The sequence below is a fragment of the Paramormyrops kingsleyae genome, chromosome 1 (assembly GCF_048594095.1).
Source record: "Paramormyrops kingsleyae isolate MSU_618 chromosome 1, PKINGS_0.4, whole genome shotgun sequence".
NCBI lineage: Eukaryota > Metazoa > Chordata > Actinopteri > Osteoglossiformes > Mormyridae > Paramormyrops > Paramormyrops kingsleyae.
The window spans coordinates 7317344-7334363 of record NC_132797.1 but is presented as its reverse complement, the minus strand read 5'-3'; the positions used below and the strand labels follow the sequence as shown (position 1 = coordinate 7334363).

At 45.2% G+C, this 17020-nt stretch overlaps 2 protein-coding genes across 7 annotated transcripts in view; both read right to left on the bottom strand.

Moving 5' to 3' along the window:
* LOC111842438 (serine/threonine-protein phosphatase 6 regulatory subunit 2-like) overlaps positions 1 to 2548 on the bottom strand; it is a 34289-nt gene extending 31741 nt beyond the window's left edge. For 3 of the 6 annotated variants that reach the window (XM_072704093.1, XM_072704246.1, XM_072704220.1), the window contains exon 1: positions 2275 to 2548. The gene's annotated coding sequence lies outside the window, so the exon portion shown is untranslated. Of the gene's footprint in view, positions 1 to 1561; positions 1706 to 2186 lie in introns of those variants that run through there. The other 3 variants (XM_072704109.1, XM_072704137.1, XM_072704200.1) reach the window with 3 other exon arrangements.
* Positions 2549 to 9979: 7431 nt separating this feature from the next.
* Positions 9980 to 16137, bottom strand: LOC111842375 (uncharacterized). Its single transcript, XM_023808907.2, has 12 exons — positions 16038 to 16137; positions 15803 to 15846; positions 14601 to 14664; positions 13736 to 13876; positions 13263 to 13364; positions 12877 to 12926; positions 12645 to 12776; positions 12232 to 12277; positions 12061 to 12132; positions 11701 to 11854; positions 11140 to 11213; positions 9980 to 11024 (listed from the first exon to the last, which is right to left on the bottom strand). Exons 1-12 carry the CDS (start codon positions 16086 to 16088, stop codon positions 10887 to 10889), a joined length of 1068 nt encoding a protein of 355 aa, XP_023664675.1. The 5' UTR covers positions 16089 to 16137; the 3' UTR covers positions 9980 to 10886.
* Between the last annotated feature and the right edge of the window lie 883 nt (positions 16138 to 17020).

The window sequence follows — 17020 nt, the reverse complement described above, 5'->3', positions numbered from 1 at the left end:
ATCTAAATTAAGCTGGGGTGGGTGGACACCACATTAACATTTCGTACATTATGCGGAATGAAGGCAGCTGTTTAGGGAGCAGTTTGAAACTGATATTCTGAGTGCCTTTAATGACACCTCCAGCCAGCAAGGTGGTCCGTGAGCTGAGCCCCCCGCCCCCTCACCAGGCCAACAGCCCAGAGTCACCCCAAACTGTGAAACGGTCCCCATCTTTTTATGGAAACAAGGTGTGGTGGTACCCAGTCTACAGAGTAATGGAAAACTCAATAAAAGATTAAAGCATTTCTGGATTAGGTAAGGACAACAACCTACCATAAATCTAAACAAACAAAAGGGTTAAATAGCTTCCACATTAAAAATCCACATTAAAGAAAATGCGGAAATTTCACCCCATTCCCAGCAGCAGGGCGAACAGACCGCAGATTGCACCTTGATGTCCCTTAGTGACATCCACAGGGAGAGTGCGTGACATTGAAACTGATGGCAAGCACTCACCCACCCACCCCCCCTCGCAGGAGACACGAGGCAGCACCGTGCGGGCGGACCAGGTGGTGCGGGGGATACAGCGAGTCTGAGAGGAACCTGAGCTCGACCCGAAGCCCCTCGTGCTGCCGGTACTTTCGGGAGGCGTTTTTAGACCGCCCTCTCATCCATCTTCAACCCCCTCCTTCTCCGGAGTCTGAGCTCACACCCAGCTGTGGTTTTTGGACAAGGATGCAAAGGCCAGCGCCTGGCGACCGATGAGACACACGATCATTTAAAAGTTTTCTTTTAAAAAGCTTTTCTGTTCAACAAACGAGGCTCAAAAATAAACAAACTTACAGCCAACACTTCTGAAAAAGGTTTTGACTAACTTCACGGTGAGCTGAATACTTCGTTTACGTACAGCCAAAGGACAGAACACTAATCTAGGTACCTGATCAGAAAAACAGAATCCCCATATATATATATATATATATATATCATGTAATAAATAACGTACAGCCTGCATGGATATTTTAAAAGTACTACAAATGACAAACTGTGTAGCAAAAGCAGTGTGCCGATTAATGGGGTTGGTGTGTGAATAGACGCGTGTTTTATTATTGTTTTTTTGGGGGGCGGGGGGGGGTGGTGGTGTGAGAAAAGATCGCAAAAACACAAAAAAACAAAACCCAGCGAGGCGCAGGCCAGACTTCATGCCGCGCTCAGCGACGAATAACATAATACCAAAATGACAACACGATGGAGGATCCGGCGGAAACGATCGTCGGTCATTTAAAAATCTAATACATCGGACATCGCTAACAATACACGCAAATAAACGCAAACACGCGCCCCCGGCGCACTGACAAGTAACAGGTACAGCGAATTTAAAGTTAAAGCAGCAAACTCAATGCAAAGTGCACATCACGCACACGCCGCATCTGACCGTGATAGTCCTGACAGCAGGGGGTTTTACATCGGTCCGGTTTGTTTACAGGCTGCTGCTCTTATTCTTCCTCGAAGATTTTCAAACACGGTGTGGTGCAGGATGTCAGGCGGGCAGCACCGAGCCGAGCCGGACCCTCGGCTTGCTCACCGTCCCCGGTTCGGTGTCAATCGGGGTGACCCCATCACACGCCTGCCCGTGGGCATCCGCGCAAAGCCCATCAAAGAGCCGTATGAAGCAGCCAGGCCGGCCGGGTACACATGATCCTGACGGCCCGGCCACCCTGGCAGACTGGGCTGGCTGGGACAAGGGCGATCTCTGGGGGAGGGGGATACGGCACATGTGCGGGGAAGTCATTAGGAACAAACAAGGAAGATAAGCAAATAAACAAAAAGAGGCGGGTATCCGGGCTGGATCTGAGCCCGGCGCACACTGCGGGTTACGCCGCCGGGAGTGATGTGAGTAATAAAACACCAGTTAAAATGAGGAGTACACAAGCGGGGGGGGGACGCCAAAACAAGAAAAACACACCGTGAAAAAGCCCAAAAAGGCGTCGAGACGCGGCGGCCGAGCGGACCGAAACTCCTCCAACGCGACGCCGGGGAAACTTCAGTACCGCGCCGCCTCGTGCACTAAAACAATGACCATAAATCATAAACAAATAAAGACGCTTATGGGGAATCACAGCAAGGGGGTGCGGAGTTTGTGGGGCGACCGCCACACCAACGGAAAATTTAATAAAAGCGTGTCCCGAACTGGGGGGGTACTCACACACCTCCCGCAGACGGCGCCTGTCATCCCGGTCACGCGCGTCGGGGGCGCCGTTAGCATGCTAGGCGGCTAGCGGGGAGCCCCGGACTCACCGAAAGACGGTGGGCGCCGAAGCGCGGCGAGGCAGCGAGCCGCCGGGGCACTCACTCCTTCAGGGCTGTCGCTCTCAAACCATCCCGCACGCCCATCGCTCCTTTCCGCCCCGCTTTATGCAGTGGGTTTCTTACTTTTCCGTTCGTATTTTTCCTTCTTCCTCCCCGCGACCGACGAAGCCTTTAACAGCCGAGAGTCCCTGAACAGTCTCAAGGAAGGGAAAAAAATCCTGTCATATTTTTTAATCAAAATGGCGGACATTGTGACAGGAGCGCGCAGCCGGTCGCATGCGCGTTCACGCAGCCCGAGCGTTCATTTATGATTTATTCACTCCGGGGGTATTACGGCATATTCATTATTTTATATAAAGTGCCGCCAAACTCTACTGTGTTAATTTATTCAGCCACAGCACTGGGTGTGCAGAGTTTGCATGTTTCTTCTGCTTTATCTCCCACAATTCAAACACCTGCGGCTCAGGGTAATTTGTAAGGAAGGCTGGACTACTCTTTCCACCTCAGTTCGTAAAGTAAAATAAAGGTTCCCTCAGATATAAATAACGACAGACATGCGAAAGCAAAGTTAGTTGAAAGCGAGTGTTTATCACGTGGAAAACACCACGATGAATACTACAATCCATGCCGTTTTTTACCAGGCTCATCCGTGTCCCCCCCACTCTGGGGATCTCAGGACACGGACCCGAACTCGCTGAACTAGACGGGATTTTTTTTTTGTTTTGGGATGGCTGGGTGAGATCTGTGTACTCACCCTTAGCTACAGCAGAGAGGACGTCCAGAAAGTTTTGTTAAAAGTCCTGATCAGTGAGGAGTTTTGGCTTTTGAAAGTGAAATAATACTGAAATTTTGCATTTTGCCCAGAATCACTTATCTAATGCAGGGTGACACTGCACACAAATAACAGGACAAGCGAAGCCCAATTCAGCTACTCAGGATCAAACCCACAATCCTGGATTAGAGAGGCCACACCGGTATCTAGCAAGCCTCTGGAACAGCCAATGACTGTTATTAAAGCAAAATTAAAGTGTGATGGTGTAAAGTGACAGGGCACCTAATTGCGCTGGGCATCTCCTGTGCTGAGCACTTACAACAAAAAGACTGCAGAGTAGTGAGCCGGTCTGCACCATACATGGCTGGGCCAGTGAGTATTGTACACTGTAATCAGTAGCAATGATCAATAGAGGCTTTAAATAAGTTTAAGTAACGGACCCTTTTTCAACTCTGATTGCAATGTAAGGTTCTAGAACAATCTAGAAGGTTATAGAAGATTGCCTTAAAGTCTGTGAAATAGACAAAAAAAATGGCATCATGGACATTTTTAGCCAAAACGAATTACATAGATAACAATGTTTATTATGTTTTAGCCGTATTATACACACACACAGTACTGGGCAATTTAGACAGACCAGTCCACCTAAGATTGTGGGACGAGAACGATACAGCCACACATAAATAGCCGCTGAGTCACTGTGCCACATGATTTTTTTTCTCTGTAATGTTGTAAGACCGTAGTCCATTTCATCTACCCATATACTATTTTAAATGCTAAAAATCTGAATACTTATCTATAACCAGTTGCATATCAGCCTGATAGCCGATCACTATTTTATGAGTCATTCATCATCGGATGAGTAGCCTTCCACTTTCGCTAGAGTGTGTTACGTGCCATGTAAGGGCTGCTTCTTAAAACAACCCATAATGCACTTGCATTTTTTTCTCCCCGTCTCAGAGGGTATTGTGTGAACACGCCACGCCGCCTCATATGCGCTTGCAGGAAGGAAGTGGTGCGTCGTTTTGCTTAGGCACAGTAGGGCCTCTTGGTTGCTATGCCGTGTCTGTCGCTGCCTTAGCAAAGCGCTCATGTGAATCGACGCTCATGTACGCCTCAGTACTGGCTTTTGGATACTTTCTCTGGAGCTGGTTCCTGTTTATGAGCACCCAGAATTACACGATATCTGGAAGCTTCCACTGAATGCTTCATTTGAAATAGGGGACTCTGTGATTGAGTTGTCATGTGGGGCTGCAGGACATCATGCTGGCTCATTGTAACCTGCATGGTCACCAGTTCAGGTCCCAGGATGCTATTGTCCCCTTGAAGATTTAATCTAACTTGACTTCTGACTAAAACATCCAGCTGCACACATGGCATACAGAGACTGGCAGAGACCAAGGTGCCATCACCCTTCAGTCCATATTGCACCATCTAATCCATTACAGAGTCACTGGGAACTGTGAGTCAGACCCAGGAAGCACAGGGCATCCAGCAGGGGGCATCCTAAGCGAGATGCCAGTCTATCACAGAGCCCATGCACACACACACACACACACACACACACACTCTTGTAGGGTAAGCATATCCTTATGGGGACCGCTCATTCATTTCAATGGGAAAAATGCTAACGCTAACTATGACAACCTTAACCCCTACCCTGCCGGTCCCCATAAGGGAAAAAAAAACGGATATTTATCACCTTATGGGGACATTATATCCCCATAAAGATAGGTAAACCCGCTCACACACACACACACACACAGATTAAATATCTATGTCTTTCTGGGGACTGTCCATTTATTTCTATGGGGTTAACCCTAATCCCAACATGGCAACCTTAACCCCTACCCAGCTCTAACCTTAACCATAAGTAACCACACTCACACACACCGTCACACACAACTTGCCATTGAGAGACACCAGTTCATCTAGGTGCGTATTTTTTGCACTGCAGCATGACGACCTGGAGGAAACCTGTGCAACACAGAGATAGGATGCGAACTCCACACTTAGAGTGCGGAGGCGGTATTGAAATCCTCAATCTGGGAGGTGAGCAAAAACAATGCTGTCCACTGAGTCACTGTACCAGCTGATAAAAGCAGCCCAAAGGTGATAGAGTTAATGATCTGAAGGTGATGTCTGCTGGCAGGAGGCTGTGTGACAGCAGCAGGCTGATCTGATTGGTCAGCTCTCTGTGAGTCATGTGACGTGGAACAAGGAATGGGGACTTCATTAGAGCATGATAGCTGGTCAAAAGCAAAGGGGGGGGGGGGGGCAGGGGCAAAATGAAAGGTGAGGAAAAACACAGGAGGGCGCTGAGTCTGCAGAGTCTAGCAGGGTGCAGGCTTGGGCATCAAGCTGTGGGCGGCAAGAGAAAAAGTCAAACTTGAAAGACACAGGTGACGTGAATGACTGTGCTTTTCAGGTGGCTTCACCCTCACTGGGAGCTTTCTGACTCACCCTCTGTCTTACAATGGCAAAATACGTATCTGGTGAATTCAGAAACCCTGAGGTTAGAATAGTCTTGTGATCTGGTTTGTTATCTATTAACTAGCCGCAACCAAGTGGCACCATTGACATAGGCCTGTGTCTGACGTAAAGTGGCCTTTTGTGTCTCGTGTACGGGGCTGGTTAGTTCAATTCAATTTATTTTTATATAGCGCCTTTCACAACCGAGTCACCCCAAGGCAATTTACATGGATGTTATACAGTCCTACATTTTTTCTACGCAATAATTTAAACAGGGGAAAAGGAAGACAAAGAAAAGAAAGAAAGAGGAGAGGAACCAAAACATCTGGGGTCCAAGGTTAACAGACCGCCCAACCCTCCCCCCCAAACATGCTAACATTATAGACAAAAGAGAGAATGGGTGTGGTTCCTAAAAGTAAACGGTAAACTAGGTCAAAGTCAAAGCCAAAGTTCGTAAGTTACATCCACAATGTCACCCCTCCATGGGATTTAATCAGGACTCCAGCTCAGATGGTGCCCACCTCAGACCCCTTTTAGTACCTTATATGTAAGTAGGAGAACTTTACAATCAGTCCTGAACCTGACAGGAGTTCAGTGCAGGGAACTAAGAACAGGGGTTATGTGTTCAAACTTCCTGCCCCTGGTGACAATTCTCATTTCTTTGCCGTCACCCTCCTCTCCGTCCTCAACATTTTGCGAAAGTTCCTCCAGGTTACTTGTTGTTGACAGTCAGGCGGTCCTCTCCCTCTCAGAGCAGGGGATGGTGACCGCGGACCAAGGGATCGAGGCCATTAGCACCGAGTGAAAGAAACCCTCTCGCCCACTGTGCCTATAATAATCCCAGGTTCTCCTGCTGGTCACAGCACCAAGTTGTCATTCCAGCGATGGTACGATTTGACCTCCAGCCGCTGCTGTCCTCCCCTCACAGCACGGGTGTGTTTGCCTGCATGTATGCGATCCACCTCATTGCTTCTGTTCTTCCTGTCAGATTATTCGCAAAATCCACCGGCTCCTGAAAAATAAGAGCAGGTGAACGGCTCTATTACGGTTACAGATAAGGTTGCTAAGTGACCCTTTAATGGTTCTGGGTGCTTGTGGTCATTCCCGTTCTATGCAGATGCACTGGATGCGTTTGCTGATTCTGGGAAAGCTGGTGGTTGCTATGGCGCCCACGCCGGTGTGCTCCTCAGAAAGTGCTGGGTCCCTCATCTGTCCCCAGCTTCAGAGTGTTTACACTGGGCCCTTTCTAAGAATTCACATCATCGTCTGTTCTTTTCCCCAATAGTTTGTGAGTCTGTCACGAACTGAGCCTTTAAAATCTTGCTGTTTGTGCCTCAGTGATCACTGCTGCACTTTATACTGGCAGTAATGCTCTTTGTTGAAGTATCGTCCCTTAGATTCTCTGACATTTACTCAGCTCATACTGTCCCACTTGTATAAAGTGAGGAAATATCTAACCAAAGCACTGTTTTTAGGACAGCAAATAACCACCAGTAATCTCTGCTTTTTCATTAAAGTCTGGCGGTGTGTTGTGTCCCGTTCCTCAGCAGGGGTTTTAAGGAGTAAACCGGCTAGACATGGAGCGCACAGCGCTGATGATGACATGCCTTCTAGCTGTGTCTCCTCCTGGGCCGGAGGTGTTGGGAGCTCAATCCTGCCTTTGGTGCTGAAATTTCAGCTTTAAATGCCATCTTTTGGGTGTGGGAGGGTCTTTAGTCAGAAATATTTATTTTTATTGGTATTTAATTGATATAGAATGATACAATGACATTGAATGATACAATGACAGCCAAACAATGATGGTGAAACAATGTTGTGCCAAATCTCCCATGGGGATCAATAACATGAACAAACAAATCACACTATCTATCTATCTATCTATCTATCTATCTATCTATCTATCTCAAACTGGCACTTGGACCCATAATTAATTCAATATCAAGATCAACATCATGCTGAAATAAATAGTTAAGGCTGAGAGCAGCATTTCTGGCACCATCGTGTTTAACAGGACTGTGTGCTGAGTGCAGAAATCATCAACCTCACAGATGTCAGTCTGTCCAGTTTTGGAATTTTAATTGCATCCTCATCCATGCCAAACACTGCAGGTGGGGTGACTTATGGTCCAGATAATTACCGCTAATAAGGCTCAGGATGTAAAAAAATGCAGTATCTTGTGACTGAATGAAACTGAGGGCTATTCCATTCAACCTCCCCAGCATTTAAATTCCGTCGTCACAAGTTCTATTAGGCAAAGCAAAGCAAAAACCAGTTGAGTAAAGGAAATTATGTACGGCCTGAGTGGTGGAACAGTTTCCTTTTATGAATTTAACAGCAGCTAGTGAATTTTTAATACCCATCAAACACAGACGTTGAGTTAATTCATTCATTCATTCATTCATTCATTCATTCTTTCCTTCGTCTTCCATCTTCTCAATAGGGTCAGGGTGAGCCTATCTTAGGAAGCACAGGGCACAAGGCAGTGAATCACGCTGGATGGGGGTTCCTTTCCATCGCAAGCCATGTCTTGCTCATACTCTGTTAAATTATTTAAAGTCTTCTGCTAAGTTATACTCGCGGCGATCTTACAAGAAGTAAACCTTCTGGGAACTGTGGAAAGACGTGTGTGTAGCGCCCTCTAGTGAACAGTGCTACAATGAAAACCATTACAGTACGGTGACGGTATTAAAGGCATTAACGCGACGATACGTTTCCGACTATTGTGCTGTGTTTCAGTGTTATGAAAATGCGGTGAAATGTCTGTTTCCTGTATTTATGCGCTTCTTCCCGCAGAGACTCGAAAAAACGTTTTTTCCCTTGAAGCCGTTCACAAAAGGCAAAGTTAACCGGCAACCAAGTGAGCCGTCATGGTATCTGAAATTATTAGGGCGTCAGTCGCAGAACCGGTTTGGTCTAAACCTGAATTTCCATTACGGTGCTTTCCACTCCCGAGCAGATCAAATTCGGTGATTAGCCAGATGGACGGAACACCGGCCTTCCTCTGGAAGAGAAACCATTACAAAGCAACTCTACTGTGTGGAGTGTCTACTGCTTTGTGATTTAAGCTCTTTTTTTACGCATTTCTCTCTTTTTTGTGAAACGGAAGCTATCCTTCTTACTTTATGTTCTTTTTTTCAATGCAAGGGCATCTTTAGACCTATTTTAGGGGGAGCTTTAGACCCCCCTCCAAATAATGATTTTTATATTATATATGTTTGACATCGCCACCCCCCCCCCCTCCAACCATTTATCTCTAACTATGCCACATTGCAATCCATACTTAGATTATAATTACGTCATTAAATTTAGCACATAACTTCACACCTGTTCCTACAGTCAGAAGGTGTCAGCAGGCTAGTTCATATGAAGGAAAGTTACCATATAAAGGCTTGTAAAAAGAAACGTCTCACTACTGAGACCAGGATGGTTCAAAGACTAATGCTACAAAGCCAGACTGATAAAGGGCAGTTCTCTCTTCCTGACTGAGACTGGCAGTAGACTTCAGCATTAACCTCAGCATGGGTACTGAGTGTCAGAATCAGTCCACGGTTGTGGGGTCAATACCATGACAGCAGCAGTAATGTTTACAAGAGGAAGTCAGGGGTTTATGGGATGCTGGGGGGGGGAGGGGTCCTGGACGTGTCTGTAACCTGCCAGACCAGACCGACATTTCTCTCATTTACTGACTGATGGCATGTTGGCTTGTTTCGGTTGCCATGACGCTGCCGTTTATTCAAACTTTTCACCTTAAAAGCGCATCACATTCTCATTCTACAAGGGGAATTTTGAGCAATAAAACGCGATAAACCTCCCACACCGATACTGACACTTTCGTCTGTTTTATGATGCCTTAATGGGAAATCCCAGCAGATCCCCACCAAACACGGGAGCATCCTGATGTTCAGTCCACGGAATGGGCAAAACAGTCAATATGTACAAATATACTGCAATCTTGGCCCAGGTGGAACCAATCAATTTCAGTTATTGTGGTCACATGACCCCTCAGAGCCAACACTGCCCACCTTGACTTTCTCACCCCTATACAATATGCTAATCCTGTTTTCTCACTCACTGTTTTAGTCTGATTTGTTAGACTTCTTGGTAACGTGCCTTGAAATCACGTACTAGTTAATGCTAATGAATCACATCAGTAAATCTGATTTATCCCACGCCATGTTTCTGGCATGTATTGCCTGCAATGCCGCTATAGGCTGACTCTGAAGCTCCTTGTTTTATTGAACTTCCACCTGTGTCCCACTGTTGCTATTCAGAGTCAATTACCACACCTCACCTGTCCTGCTAGACATGAACGAATCTCACCTGTACCAGGTGTGACTGTGGACCCCACGTCCCCCACCTACAGAACTGCCAACCTGAACTTTGGACCATGACAGCAGCTAAATCATGTGAATTTCTCCCATAAAAGAATCACGAGGTCAGAGGGGGAAATTCTGATGTCAGACAGTTTAATCTAGCGAATCATTACAAATTAAATTGTGACATATCACACACAAAATAATTTATTGATAAATTATAATAAAAAGCACAATGAATGACATTTAATACTAAATCAGGTTTACGGAACTGAATCCAGACGGTACCTCATCTTTTGTAATTTGAACCTTCTGTGAGTTTTATTTTATTTTTTAACAAAATACATCAAAACACATGTTTAACTAAATAACAAATTAAAACAATCCCTGAGATTGTATGTCCAGATTGATTAATGTCATTCAGTCTTCATGGTTATCAGAGTTATTGTGTGGGACAACTAAAAGTAATCAGCCCAGAATTACAGCAGCTCACTGAGCCAGCTCTAGAAACCTTCAAAAGCCCCCAAGGTTTGCAATGAGTGCCCCCCCGGAAGGTCGTGGTGTCTTAGCCTCCATGCTGGTTTGGAGTGTTCTTCCATGACTTTGAGTCCTCATTTCCCTCAGGGTTCTGGTGATACTTGACCGCTTCTTTATTTTTGTTGCCCTTCCTTGTTTGAAACACCTCCCAGTCTTCACAACCTCCCAGAAGTTCCTGTAAATTCTCTCGTCTTCTCAGTAGCCTACAGAAGAGCTCCCTCATCACCGGATGTCGACGAGCCTTGGCCGGACCATGCAGAAGATGCGCAGAATTTCATTTCAGGAATTTGTTCTGGAGTGACTCCATCTCAGCAAGAGGAGAGTATGCATGAGTAACATGCTGAATTTAGGTGTGTGGGAAAAAAACTATATAAATACAAAAATATGCTTCAAATGTTCTATTTGAAGCTGTCAGTACAAAGGAGGGTTCCATGTTGTATCCCTTGCTGGCTGCAGTCTGCATATTGCTTCTTTGGGTGCCAGTGTGTTCCCCAGTTTTGTCCAGCTCAGTTTGCGGTCAGGGATTCGTCGTAGAAGGCCTTTTCCAGCAGAGGCATCCTCTCACCCATCGCCTCACGGAAGTTCTGCCTCTTCCAGCCATACACAATACTGTCCAGGAAGCCTTGGAGGGAGATGGTCAACGCCTGCAGGGGGAGAGCGAGCTTCCATTGAGCTTCAGCAGCAAAGTGATCCGGAATTGCCCCACTTTGCCTTTAAGAAGGTTTAAATGTCTGCAGACAGAAAAACAATGAGCCCTACCTGTGTGACATAAAGAGGAAACAGCGTTTCCTGGGGGATGCTCTGTATGAAGGACAGAACAACAAGTACAATGGCTGTGGAGAGAAGAAAGTTTTATTACTAGGTGCCATCCTGGCAGCCATATTGATAGCATGGTTTCTGTCTGGGCCTTCAGAACAAAGTATAAAATAGCCAAAATGTTACATCCTCTAAGCATTAATCACCATCAATTTACAGAAAATTAAATAGTTCACAAAATACCTCCATCAATTGTAAAGATGTCTCAAATTCAGTAAAAAGATCAGTGTTTATAAGATTAAAACACTATTAATGTACTACAAAGTGAAATCAGGTTATTCCTGTAATTTAGTTATCAAAAGTAATCATTCTGTATTAATAGAATGTATACAATTAACACACTAACAAAATTATCAGTATGCAAGTAGTGTGTGAGTAGCATATAGGTAGCACTTGAGTACCATGCAAGTAGTACATGAGTAGTGTATAAGTAGTGTGCATAGTGTATGAGTAGCATATAAGTAGTATGAATGTAGCGGGTCAGTAATGTGCAAGTAGCACAACCTGGGGTCCAGCAGAACATGATGACCAGAACCATAGAGTTGGCTGTCATACACGAGCCCCTCAGCTGTCTGCGGCTGAAGCCATCCCCTTCCACTGGGAACATGGTCCCGCCCTCGTACCTTCTGAGCCAACAGCTCACCTTGTGGTATATCACCTGACCAGGGGGTGGAAGGTGGCCGTGAATCACTACAGTGATGAATTTACATTCCACAGAACAGGACAATATGCTGTAAACACTCTATACCAGTACACATTGCCTGCATTTAATTATGTTCATGTATTTTTTTTTACATTTGGTTTTGTTTGTTGATTTAGGATTGTGTTCTCGATACGGCGACTACTCGGTCTTCAAACACATACCGCACAGCAGACGAGCACTGACAGCGCACTTATTAAGAAAAAGCATTTCACAAATATGTCATGTGCCACGTCCTGTCAATAAAACAAGCAAACAAGACAGAACTTTTCAATAAAGGGACCATAACCGTTGGGGCTGCTTAAATTGCATGCTGGGAATCGCACGGAACCTACCGGATGTGTGCAGGTATCGTTCCTGATGTGCAGGAATAGGACGCAGCTGTGTGAGAGACGACAAGAAATCAGGTGTTGAGGGAGTTACACATATCTTTTGACAGAAGTAGGACTGCTGTGACCAATATACAGAGCTCATTTTTCTGCCTCTGTTATTTCTCAAATGATTAAAAGGTTATACGTTTGATCTGCTCAGCAATCTGTTATCTCATTTTGTTTAAAGGCACTTCTGGTCCTCAGGCACTATGCTGTAAACAGGCATCTTGACTATACGACTGCATGCACGCTGCTTCAGTTTATGTAGGTCGTTATGAATACGAGGGCCAGCTGGACCGACCTTGGGCAGAATGTGACACTCTGCTAAGGTCTTTATAGGCTGCCATGGATGTGACATCAAGGCCAGGCAGAGCTACCTTGAGCAGAACATAGTGTACTTCTCGCTCATTCCTTCGTTGGACACTGGATCCTTCGGCCATTTCACTATCCTGGCTGATACCAAAACCTCTGTGGCGATGTAGAAGAAGTAGATGATGACAGGGACCATCCTGAGGAAGAAGGGAGTCTGGCTGAGTCTCAGATCTAGAGAAAACCGGGCAGAGTGACAGCAAGAGCAGAAGGCCATGTCGTATGTGTAGGTTTCCTCACCACGCTATGACGTACGAGATGGGTGACGCCACACCTGCTCCTCTCTGTGACTGCAGAAGAAGAGGGATGAAGAGACAGACAGACCTTCTCAAAGATACTATTCAAGATTTTTTGTCGTCTCACCATATAAGGATACATGTGCAAAAATGTGTGTTCTCCATCCGCTATATGGCTACCATGATTTCCTGAGGGTCCACAGTGCGATTATGGGAAGAAGTAAAGATAAATTATAATATAAAGCTAGAAAAAGCATACGCTCCTTCACACCTCCGTCCGTCCCTGAGAATTCACTCGATCGCCTTAACCCATTTAGCAGAAAATGTGTCGCTTGTTTAGGGAAGGTACGGCTGGAGCTGACATCCGATAATCTCACTCCAGATGCTCACCCCGTCCTGAGTGCCGCTAGGCTCCTCCCTCCAGCCTCCTGCTGCCTGCTGAGACTCATGCGCGTAGACCACAACCAGCAGGAAGGAGACACAGTAAAATGCCTGTAAAGTTAATTGCAGAGCGCATAAGTTTGTCCAACCTCAATCACCCCCTTTATGGTTTAACTATTGGACTTCATGACATCTGTTAGCTGCTTTCAGTTCTCAATTAAAAGGAATAAGAGCTGCCAGTCTTGTTTTTTCAAAGATCTGACCCTTTCACGGACCATGAAAAGTCAAACTAGCTGGGTCTGACATTGCCTTGAAGGATATTCCATGTTGTTCGAGGAGGGGGGGGAGACAGTGCTTTAAAAGAACTCCCAAAGTGTGAGTCACTCTGAATATTAAGCAAATATGAATTCTACAACCAACCGACCCCCCCCCCCCACACACACACACACACACTGCGTGAAACATGAGGGAGGCGCACTTGCCAGACAGAGGGGAAGCAGCCGCTCGCAGACTGGGATGCTGTCGGGCCACTTAGCGGACGGTACCATGTTCATGATGTTGATGAGGAACAGCAGGACAGTAGCCAGGAAGTCTGCCAGGGCCAGCTGGAGCAGGGGCCAGGCCTGGGGAGGGGGGGGGGGCACAAACAGACCCAAGAAAATGTTAGCTTAACTGCCTTGCTCGGCTTGTTAGACAGATAAAGTGGTCATCGTTCCAGAAACCCAGATTCCACTGTCCAGCACCTTCAGAACACCAGCCATCCCAAGATCTTCTTAATTACTGACACCGGGCTTCGAACCCATATTTGCGCATGTAGTCATTCTGGGTTTGAATGCATCTCTGACTGGTGGGGAGCAAAGAATGACGACATGACTCAAAGCAATAGGAAGTGTTGCGTTAAATGAGAAACACTCAGATGGGAGTCTGCAGTCAGATTCGTAGCAGAAAGACACAGCGAACCTACTTTACACATTGGCTTGAAAAATACAATTTACAGTATTGCTAAACCAGGTATAATATTAAGTTAAATTTCAGGTATTTGTGATGAATGGAGATAGAGTGGTGGGAATTTTACAGCGATATCCAGCTGCATAATACTGGAATCTACAGTATTGCTTCACCGGGTAGGCCTATTATATTGGCTTGAACCTCAGGTATTTGTGGTGCATGGAGAGAGGTGTGTCTTACGTGAAACGCATTAAGGGGATTTTACAGGCATCTCCCGCTGTCTCATGCTGAACCAGTACAGTCTTTCGGTGCTCGGCCACACACCCGGATACATATTCATTGTCGTCGTCGAATTTCGGTAAAGAGTTTTATTTATTTTTTTGCTTGTGTGTGACTCACCTGTTTGTTCAGATGGCGTCTCTTAATGATAGCTGCCACCAGGACAGACGAACTCCCAAGCAAACTGCAACATAACGCAAAACAGGTTGAGGAACACAAGCTCTGTGACAGATAAGAAGAAACATCAGCTGACACAGCAGCAGTTAATCTGCAGCCTATCCATCGTGGTATCGCTCAAAAGCGATGAAACTACATGGCAATAAATTTACGAATAATCAACAACTGTCCTACATTAATCTTTTATTGACGCCTATCTATGCTATAGTATAATAAAGCCTGACCTACATGTTTACTGACACACTGACCTGGACGAACAACAGCGTCAATAATACACATTTAATCAATAGCAAGGAAAATAAGGGAAATGTTTTATTTGATCATTTACAGAGAACGTTAATCTCAAGCATTCATATCTTTCTTGTTTTACTCCCCATTATCGAGATACACCTGCAGAAGGCGTTTAAAGAACTACTGCATTAGATTAAACCCACGAATACTTGAATAGTAGGATTTGAATAATATGTGTCCTCGCGCTAATATGTAGAAATATATCTTGATCTTTATAATAGACAAAAAAAGACCCAGAAATGAACAATAAAGTAAACAGGTCAACTTCATCGGATTTGGTATATCCCCTAGATTTATATATAAAAAATAAACATGGGTATCTCTTCAGTGCGGTCACCGCTTGTATATGTACGTAGATTCGCCTGCATAAATGATATAATCCAAGGCCTGCAGAACTGGGGTGATTTTAACGGGTGCTGTCCGGTGGATTGAGTGCTGAACATTAAGAGGGTGTCCGTACCTGAATTCCCATCTGTGTATACCGAGTGACGCGTTAGCGCTTAAAGCTGGACTTCAGTCGCAGGGAGTCTGGCTTTAATAATCTGATAAAATTCTGGACGCATTATTTTAGGCATTTTTCCGTGGTTAGTAGTAATCTAGGATGCAAATGAGTGATGTGCTTTAACCCCGCCCCTTTAATCGATGCTTTATCCACTACTTTGTCTTAGGAATTACTGGTACGAAGCACATCAACCATTAACTGCTAAACATTAAACCTGGCTGGGGGGTGAGCGCGCTTTCACTCACTTGTCACTGGGCTGGGACAGCAATGTTTAAGATACGTGTCATGTAATGGCTCACATGGAGTGATTTAGGCGCCAAGTAAATAAAAACTGTGGAAAAGGCATCCTTACCTTAATGACAACGATGATAAATACACGATAGATAATGTTTCAATCTGAAAGACATCATTAAGACATTATAAATAAGAAAAGAAATATTAAAACAAAATGCACGACAATGCAAACACAAAACTTTTCAAACATTTTTCAGAACTTTTCAAAGCATATTTAACGATGAAACTTTCTAAATTCCTACTTGGCCTCTAATCGCCGGAGCGTAAGGCATCAGGCGTCAGGCTTCGGGTACCTGGTCGTTGGTCAGCGCGGTCTGAAATGCGCCGCCGTCCCGCGGCTCCATGGCCAAGCAGATGATAAACAAAGCGATCCTGAGCTACCTGCAGCTTTTCTTGTTTCCCTCTGGCGTTCATTAACTCGGTCTCCGCCCATGGCCGGTCATTGCATGGTGAAAGTGATTGGCGACACTGTCGTCAACTAGTAAAAGCGGAATTAAATCTTAGCGTGACACGGGCAGGAGGCATTGCGAGCTGATAAATACGGAATAAAGCAAGTTTCACTTTTCCGATGCTACGGATTAATTCGAAGTGTCAAAATTACTCCAGAGATACACAGTTTGTGTGCTTACCAGCTAAAAGGCTGCCGGGTCCCAATCAGATCATATAATATATGACACATCCAGGGACGGATTAAGGTGTACAGAGGCCCCTAGACTACAGTAGTCTGTGGGCCCCCCACCCCCACCCCCCTCAGAGCCAATGGGGGCCCCCTTGCAGGCTGGCACACGTGGGGCCCCTAGGCTTAAGCCATATCTAGCCTGTGCGTTAATCCGCCCCTGGACACATCGCACTAATACTTACAGTAGGCGTTCATCAGTAAAACTCCTTCTTTGTTCTTCAATAACTCGGACAGAGCTAGACAAATCCGCTTGTTGCTCATATGCACCACATGAGTGGAATTCATTACAAAACATTATAAATTTGGACTCCCTACCCCCTCTAAATGTTTTCAAAAATCTTTTAAAATCAGTTCTTATACAACAGAGCCATTGTTTTTCATAATTTGTAGCCCATATATTTATATAAATATATGTTTTAAATTATTTTAATCTTTCTTTCTCTTCTCCTTGTCCATAACTCTGTCTTTTTGACAATTGGAATTTCCATGTATTTTAGTTTGATAGTCTGTGTTTATTGTATTGTATTCATTGGTACGTTTGTATGTCTTTAGGTGTTAATATTACAGGTTCTATGTGCATGTTGTTTGTTTATGTTG